This window comes from Phocoena sinus, chromosome 16 (genome assembly GCF_008692025.1).
Source record: "Phocoena sinus isolate mPhoSin1 chromosome 16, mPhoSin1.pri, whole genome shotgun sequence".
Classification (NCBI taxonomy): domain Eukaryota; kingdom Metazoa; phylum Chordata; class Mammalia; order Artiodactyla; family Phocoenidae; genus Phocoena; species Phocoena sinus.
In genome coordinates this window covers 12,570,519-12,579,645 of record NC_045778.1, presented here as the reverse complement: position 1 = coordinate 12,579,645, position 9,127 = coordinate 12,570,519, and the positions used below count along the sequence as shown (strand labels likewise).

The window sequence follows — 9,127 nt, the reverse complement described above, 5'->3', positions numbered from 1 at the left end:
CCATAAGAGGGGATCTATGAGATGATGATTAATGAGGGGATCTATAAGATGATGATGCTCTTGGTTCCAAGAGCGTTTTGAGGATCTGAACATTTGCAGGCATTTAGAAAGAATGTTAGTATAAGATTGTTAGGTTAGATGCGAGATTGGTTAAAGCTGCACAACGCAATAAAACCATCAATGCTGAGGTTATCTTTTCCTCTGGACGGATTGGACAAAATGTACCATGTTAACGCGTAACTCCACCGTGTCAGGAATCTAACTTAAGAGTGAATAGCATGTCAAACACATCCTTTTTTTTTTTTAGAGAATTAAGCAGTCCTTGGGTGGACCTGTGAAAAATGTCTCGTGACACTGAAAGGTCTCACTCTTTCCCCTTAGTACCAAGTTTTGAGTAATTTTTCTGATAACCTGAAAATGAAATTTTGAAATTTTTTGCTATCGTTTAACTCACCGTCTGATATAATTTTGACTAAAAACCATCTCAGCTGCTCCTGGGAGTGGACAAATTAAAAGAAGGGAATGGGGGAATCTTCTTAATTCGAAATTCAAAATAAGCATCTTTCCCAGGTGACTGTTCACTCCATATCAAGGTCAACGGGCAGGAGAAATTAACGATGGAAAGAGTGCAGGACAAACATCTCCAGGGTAACGAAGCAAGTAGGGGCTAACAGCCTTCCCCTCCCCCAGCAAGGCTGCCTTTATTTAAAGGCGGTAGCGTGGGTGCATTTGCTCTCTCATCTTTTGTAAAGGTGGTTGGGAGTGGAGCTCGGGCGGGCTGCTCTTGCAGAGGAAACCCCAATCTCGCTCACGGTCCCCCCACCCAGTCACCAGCTAATGCCTGGAACAAATTCTTCACCCGCCCTGCGTGGGCTCATTCACAGCTCTGCAGTCCGGGGCTGGGCGCTTCCTCTTCGGGACTGAAATAACAGAGTGCAGACAGATCTGGTGTGATGCAGCTAGCCCTCTTTCAGAGGCTTTTCTTTTTCCTGGGCAATAAACACACACCCACACATCCACACCCCCAAAACAGCAGCTGTGTTTCCCTCCCCCTTCTCGTTCCCTTCCAGCTTTTTCTGAACGGTTTCTGAATCTCTGCGAGCCTCCATCCCTAGAGGGAGGTAGCTCTGTAAAACTGGTAGGAGACGTCTGGAAGAAAGCAAGTCGCCCGCGGATTTCAGCACCTAGGCAGAAACAGTCAGGCTTTCCCGGGGGTGGCGGGCACCGGGAGGCCCGGATTAAACTCGGCGCCCGGCTGACGAGATTGGGGTCGCGCGGTCACGCTCCAGGTGCTCCTCGAGGGGGTCCCGGGGTCCCGGCCCCGTCGCCGCGCCCCGCCCAGCTCTGTCCCCGCAGCCTCGCGGGCTGCCGGGCTTTGTGGTTCGCCCGTGCGGCCGGGCCCCTGCTGGGGGTGTCGTTACGAGCATGTGCAGACAGCAGCCCAAGGTAGAGCGAGTGTGCCGGGGAGCCCTGAGACTTGCCTTGCAATGCCATGTTTGTGTATGTGCTCTAACTCCCGGAGAGCGATCAGGGAGACGGCTCCCCGGCCGGACTTGGCTGATGTTTTCTTGTTTCTGTTTCAGCCTTCAGGATAATTCCTTCAGCAGCACCGCTGTAACAGAGTAAGTGATTTTTGTCACTAAAATAAGATTTGCATGCCTTTCTCAGGAAGCAACTATCGGGAAGGTATTCTCTACCGTTTCCAGCCGCTCTACCGGGTACTAGACGCATTGTCTCCTGTAATCTGGGGTTGTGAAGCCCGCGAGATGTGGGGACTGATGGGGCCCAGAAATCTTTACAGGTTGAAATCAGTGTTTTAGCAACTACGGGAGAGCGATTAAAACAAACTGATGGCCTGCGGGAGCTCAGTGCTCCAAAATACGTGTTCTTGGAGTTCAGATTTAAAAAAAAAATAAATCTCTTTGACATGTCAATAGGAAAGCTTTGTTGTATTTTGCCAACGCTGGTGTCTGTTTTCATGGAGCATGCTGTGTACATTTACGGCAAATAGGAGATGGATGTGAAATGAGTTGGATTCCAGCATGTGATAAATAGGCTAAACTTAGTCTCACCCTCTGCTGTGTACAGACTTTTAAGACACAGTAGAGTAAACTTTTCTTGCATGCCCTTTGTCAATTTTGTCTTCTGCTCTCAGAGATCTGGCTATAGGAGGAATGCGTTATCTAGTCTCATGGTTAAAGCTTTCGATTGGGACGACTAACACCGTTCAAACATGGAATGAAGGAGTGAATATTTTATTCAAGGCCAGCATGCATGGTATTTTTTTATTAGATATTTATAGTTTGTGGTTTTAATTCTTGTCATTCCTTCCTTAATATGTTTTTCTAATACTATGTTATATGTATATGTTAAAAATTAACAGGTAGTATATTATGCTAATACTATATGTAACTGATATATAATTTATATATATCCATATATGTATGAAATGTCTATACTTTATTTAGGAGTCTTTCTCTAGGCTAACTCATTATGTTTACTTCCGGGACCTTATGATAGAAGTCACTCTAAACATTTTTTTCAGGATAAAGGGGGTATAAGGTTGTATACTCAACTACATTTAAAAACGCTGCATCAAAAAAAGTTTGATACAGAAGTCCCGGTAACTTGGGAGTTATTTGCTAAAGTTCCCTAAAAGGCAAATAAATTATGTGAGTTTCAAGTCACTGTCACAATGACTTGGTGATGGAGGGCTGCAGGGCTTCCCAGGCCCTCTTGTTTTTCACATTCCTTTGTTTCTCTGTTTGGATATGCTGCTCTCTCAGTGTTGAGCTTTGGGCTCACTTAAGTTTAGTTACTTTTTTTAAAAAAAAAGGCCCAGGGTTGATTTTAGAAGATCCAATGTAGAATACTCATTGGGACCTGCTGTGTCCCCTTAATGAGATTGCTTGGTAATGGTGCTACAGCTTTGCTTTTCTAAAAGCCTAAGAGTGGGGAGAGATGCAGGCCAAAGCATGCAGGCCAAAGATGAGGCTGTGACTCCCTGGTTCAGGTGCACAGGTATTGCTTTCCTCCGTGTGCTGTGCTTGCAGCACCAGATGCTTCCTGGGCCTGATTCTCAGGACCCCTGTGTGGCTGAATCCTCAAAGTCAGCCGTAGGCATAGCAGCTTCAAAATGGAGTCACTTAATTCTAGATTTCACATGGACAGTTTTTAAAAAAATGGTTTTATAGTTAAATGCTGGGGAAAGTCTGGTACCTTGTCTTTGGACACTCCTCAAGGAGTTCTGATTGCATGAGGTCCTGTTGTGTTCACAGAAGTGACAGTGATTTATTTTAAAAGGCACTGAGTGACAATGGGAATGCCATCTGGCTAATCTAAAAATCTGAGGAGAACATTTGAAGCATACCAAATCTTCATAGGTGTAACAGTACAGGCGAGGGTCATTTAAAGCTAGTCATCATCTAATATAGTATTTTCTCCTCCCCTCAGTAATATGAACCATTTTCCGTGGTTCTCTGGGCATGACCCTAAAGTCAGCAGGACCAGGATGCACTACACTGAGACAAAGAAGTAGCATGTCATCAGTAAATGTTCACGTCTGGTCTCGGCATGCACAGAGGAGGCACTTGCCTCTCTTATATGTTTTAGATACGAGAAAACGTCCCCTTTCTCCTATCCCCACCTCACTCCTACTTCCTCCTACTTACACGTACTTATCTTTTTTAGTGCCTGAAATTCTATCTAGAGATGATTTTGTTTTTGGATGAAGAACTCTGGTGGTGACCCTTATTAAAATGGAAATTAAAAAGTCTGTGCCCCTGGGAGGTGGATTCAAATTGTCGTTAATACTTTAATATAAATTATGTTAGCAGCTAGTCTAACCTAAGAGGGTTCTGCTTTGCCAGCTCGGGGTCTTATAAGAGTCAAGGCGAAGGGGAATTGGGAGGGACTCAAGGATGTATTTTATGCTTTTCTCAGTTTCTCCCATGCCTGGCCCTGTCTGTGCAGCTCTGGACCAGTTCAATTTCTTTTGCTACCCACATTCTTCTGAGATCAGAATGGCCTTGGCCTTGGCCTTCTCTTCTGTATCTGCAGCGCCCTTTCATCTGTTATTTTTCCATGGTCATTTCCTCTGTTGCCCTGGCTAACCCATTATTTGAAATGAAGCCTGCCCAGCAATGAATTCTGCAACAAATTAGTTATTATGCAAAGCAGTAATTCTCAAAACCAACTGATTATCAATATCAACTGGGGAAGGGAATGGGGGCTTGTGAAAAATCCAGCTTCCCAGGCTTTATTCCCAAGTGGGAACCTAGAAATGGGTGATTATGTTGGAGTCAGCCCACTTGCTGGTCTGGGTTTTTAAACCTTTAGGTCAGTGTTGAACTGTTCAGAAGCATACTAGTTACGTGGGGAGAGGGCAGAAAAACTCGCATTCCTGGGCTCCACCCCCAGAGAGTTGATCTAGTGGGGCTGGGGGTGGAGATGAGGCTGGAACTTGCTATTTTTTTTCCCATTTTTAAAATTAATTTATTTTTAAAAAATGAAGTATAGTTGATTTACAGTGTTGTGTTAATTTCTGCTGTACAGCAAAGCGAGTCAGTTATATATATATATATATATATATATATATATATATATATATACACACACACATACACATTCTTTTTTATATTCTTTTCCATTATGGTTTATCCCAGGATATTGCATATAGTGGAACCTGTATTTTAATCAGACACACTTTGAGAAATCCCACAGGATTGCAGGCTATACCCCTGCAACTTTGCCTTCAAGGGGCATGGTACTGCAGGGAATAGAAGTCCCCTTCCGGGTACAACTACATTTTATCTAATCACCAGACTGAGATCTCTCTTCTTATTTACCTCGAGACAAAAAAGAGAACCTCTCATGGGTACTTCTTACTCCACCATTATCCTCAGAAACAAGTCTTTCTCTCTCTTGTGAACCCCTGGGAACGTAGACTGAAGAGACTGTTCAGTGGGCTTAGTGTGGTGGAGCAGAAGTGACACAGGCATCACTGCTTTACACCTCGGGATCCTGGGAAATTCCTCAGCCCCTGTGTGAAGGTAATTCCTACCTCACACCATTGTCAGGCTTAATTGAGATCATATGAAAGAGAAGGTGAACTATAAAGTACCATCTAACTTTTTCTTGTTTGTGGTTGATAGAGGAAGCAAAAGTCCAAATAGAAGAGTTACGACCCTGAGCATTTCACAAAGAAATGATGGCGAGGACAAATTATCCATGTATTGTCTGGGCAACAACAAGTTAGGAGCTCTGGGAACTTAGAATCTAGTTGATGAGAACCTCAAAGGAAGTCAGTTAATAGAGGTGTCTTCACATTTTTACTGTGAACAACAATAAACACATTTTATGTTGCACTCCAGCACAAATGTATAGATATGGTTTATTTAAACAAGTTTCATGAAATAACACCTAACCCTCACTATACTGACATTTTCTATTCTGTTTCTCTACCAATAGTAACAACAAAATGCTGAGCTACTGTCTAATTTCAGGACCTCCTAATAGGTCACAGTTTATAGTTTGAAAAAGTTTGTACTAGAAGATGCCTGGTTTTGATAATTTACAAAGAACATCATTAAAGCGTTGGTCTTTAAATTCTTTTATTGGAATAACATGTAGGAAGAGAATCTCATGCCCAAGAGCAGTTGGACACTTGATCTGAGTTGATTTTTTTTCCAGGAGTAGGAATATTTGGATATGGGTTCCCAGTGTGGAATCCAGTTTTATAATTGGGCCAGTATTGTGCATTTGTGGGGGCCTCCTGGGCGAGGAATCAGTAGAACAATCAGAAAGATGTTAATTGAGTAGAGCTTGATGGTCTTCATCAAAGCAAATGGAAATTGAACTAAAAGAGCTTGCATATGTGTGCCGCGGAAGCCATAAGGAGATCTATTTCATCGCTATGTCTGCAAGCTAGGAATTGTGTTTTCTTGAGTGATGACTGGAGTTGTTCAGTAGTCCTTAAAATCGGATCAGCTAATTAGGTCTGGCTTCATATTTCAGAAAGCATCTGCAACTTTGTATGTTCTGGTACTGATTTCTTATTTTTAACTAATTGTACTTTGGGAAGAAAAATTAATAAATCAAATGAGGGGGAGAAAAAATAGTTCTTGCCAAATTCCCAAACAATAGGTATTGTTGAGCTCTAAGGTTGAAACTCTGTTTGAACCCTAGTTCTTTGGAAGCAACAATTCTAGATTTCTGTTCTTCATTGGCTTTTCTACTTAGCTAGGTTGTTTTTATTGGGAAACATTTTTATTCATTATACAGCTCCGACGATCTATTATAGTAACTGCCTCTAATGGAGGAGAACAAGACAACGTTTAGGAATTTAATTGTTGTTTTCCATGAGATGGACAAAGTGGGTTATTGAGAGTCAAAAAAAAAAATGGGAAAGCAAGGAAATTGAGTTCATTTTGTTAAGTCGATGCATTTTTTTTTCCCAGCTGCCAGCAGGTAAAGAGGGTTAGAGTCTGTTAGGTTAGAGCCTTTGTTTAATTCATTACAAAACCATAATTTAAAAGGGATAGTAAGGGAAGAGGACTGAAACTTTCATCCATTTGTTTTGTGGGTAAATTATACACCACTGCTGGTAAGGAATATTTTAAATTTTTAAAAGGTTTCATGTAGTATAAATACTGTATTATGGTTATATCTATGTATGTAGATATTTATTTACTTATGTCTACTCATTACATTGGGACTCTGTCAGAGCAGGGTCTCGGTCTTTCTCAACTTTCTGTCCTTTAGCAGTAGTGCTACTCAAAGTGGTGTTCTTGTCTGAGACAAGAACAGTACAGAAATAGGGAGTATGCCTTTAATAACTTTTATAGGAATTTGATATTCCTGTGACCTTTTTACCAAATTATCTCTCCACAGTGGATTGGAAATAGAAAACCAGCTGGTCAATCGGGAATCCCCAAAAGTTTGAGAAGCACAGCTCCAGTGCCTAAGGCAGTACTTGGAAGGCAGTGAGTGCTCAATAAATGCTTGTTCCATTATTCCAGGGAACAGACTTGCTGAGGGGCCTGAGTTAATGATTTGATTCAAGCATTTATTGAGTGTCTACTCTGGGGTGACATTGTAGGCACTGTGGCAGTGTATCTAGAAAAAGAAATGATGGTTATTTCTTTTCATGGAATTAACAACTAATTTAAAAGATCTCAGAGGTACAAAGGAATTACATGACAGTGCTAGGCAAGATCTAGTTGGTTACTAAAACCTCAGAATGAAGAGGAAACCATTCTGTACTAAGGTTAAAATGGGAACATGGCACGTGGGTGAACGTGGCGAGGAAAGTTCACAGAGCTTGTGAGGCTGGAGCAGTGAAGGCTGAGTAGGAGTTGAAGATGGAAAAAAGCATTCCAGGCTGGAGTGGTGTGGGGTGAGGCGGAGTGGGAAGGGCTGAGAATAGGAACGAAGGCTCTCTCATACACCAGAGTGAGAGAATGGTCCTCCTCCAGAGGCACTTAGGCAGCGTGGAACACTGGAGAGTTTTCAATATGGAAGAGCCAAGAATTTTTCACAAGGTTATTTCAGAAATTTTGTGAAAAGGAAGGATGTCAAGAAAGTCTGGAGGCCAATGGAGTGAGCCAAAGGGCAGCTGGTGTGGTTTGGGACTGCCTTGAGGCAGAAGAAGTGCCAAGAGGCATGTAGCGGAGTCTCTTTTGAGCCAACAGCAATCCACCAGTGTTGGTGTCAGATGTTCCCTCAAGTGCTGTGAACACTTAGGTTCTTGCTAAGATCTTGTTTGCTTAGGTGATGCAGAGTAGTGGACGAAAAAGGAGTGTTACCTCTGGTTCTAAGCGTTTAAGCTCACATGATATGACAACATCGGTGTCATTACCTGGTAGACGTTGGGGAATTGACGCTGAGTGAGAGTCAATGAGTGAGAGTGGTAAAGATTGTTCCATTTTTTAGTTTCCTGTGCTAATCGTCAGATAATTTTAGACTGTTGCTGCTTCTGCTGCTGCAGACAGTTGGATCTGATGTGCTTTTACCTCCTCTCTCCAGGTGTGACGAAGACACGGTCTCTGTGCATGAAGATCAGACTGACTGCTCTAGTCTCAGGTAGGACTCACCATTGCTTGGTTCTTAATTATGAAGGACAGAAACCATCTGGGTCTGGTATCTCAAGTCTCTTCTTTGAATTCTAATACTTTGTTCTCATGTTCTGTTTCTTCTAATAGATTATCAGCTGTTGAAGGAAGTTTTGTCTTGTCCACTTTTGTATACCCCCCTTAGCACTCAGGACGGTACCTTTTCTATGGAGAATGCTCAGTAAATGCCTATTGAATTCAGCATTGATTAGCACATCTGTTCCCATCATAGACCTTAAGGAAGAGCTTTTAGATTTATTCACCAAACGTGGCATTGAGTGTCTGGATCTTGGTCATCACCGGGTTCATGATATGATGGCAGAACCTTCACGTTAACCATTTCTTCTACATTTGCTTCACTCAAGCACTTTCACATGCATTTTATTATTTAATCTAAACAACTGAAAGGAAGCTGATGTTTCCCTCCTCATCCTAGATGGAGAAACTGAGGCTCAGAGGGATTATAGCTCATCCAAGATAACACAGCCGCTATGAGGCAGCATCTGGACACTGGTCTGTGTGACACTTGTTGGATAACAGACATTTGTTGAAGGCCTTTGTTTCATACATTTTTGTGTGCCAGAAACCAGTGGAGATACGGGATGGAGAAATTCAAACCAATCCCTGCTCCCAGGAATTCAGTTCACTGGAGGAGACAGGCCAGAATATAGATGATGATGCTACAGTGCATTAAGTGCTGTTTTACTAGCGGGAAACAGAGGATTCACTTAGAATGACCAGATAGCCCAGTGAGGTTTCTGGGATGGATTCCTGAAGAAAACTCCACATGTCACATGACTCTTTTTTTGGTGGAATATAAGGCCGAAAAACCAAGCAGAGGGAGCAACTTAACTGGTAAGCCAACAGAGGGCAGAGAAAATAATTCAACTTGAAGGTATAGCAAGCAGTTCAGGATGGCAGGAACCCTGAGAGCTGAGGATGCCAGGAGTGGTAAGAAATAAAGTTCCAGAGATAAACAAAGACCTGATTACAAAGGGTTTATATACCCTGCTAAG

General features: G+C 42.4%; 1 protein-coding gene across 6 annotated transcripts in view; it reads left to right on the top strand.

Moving 5' to 3' along the window:
• The first annotated feature begins 587 nt into the window (after positions 1-587).
• FAM13C (family with sequence similarity 13 member C) overlaps positions 588-9,127 on the top strand; it is a 142,560-nt gene continuing 134,020 nt past the window's right edge. For 2 of the 6 annotated variants that reach the window (XM_032609107.1, XM_032609108.1), the window contains exons 1-2: positions 1,497-1,622; positions 8,026-8,082. In XM_032609107.1, coding sequence (XP_032464998.1) covers positions 1,561-1,622; positions 8,026-8,082 — 119 coding nt within the window. In that variant the 5' untranslated portion in view covers positions 1,497-1,560. Of the gene's footprint in view, positions 649-1,103; positions 1,623-2,155; positions 2,278-8,025; positions 8,083-9,127 lie in introns of those variants that run through there. The other 4 variants (XM_032609111.1, XM_032609110.1, XM_032609109.1 and 1 more) reach the window with 4 other exon arrangements.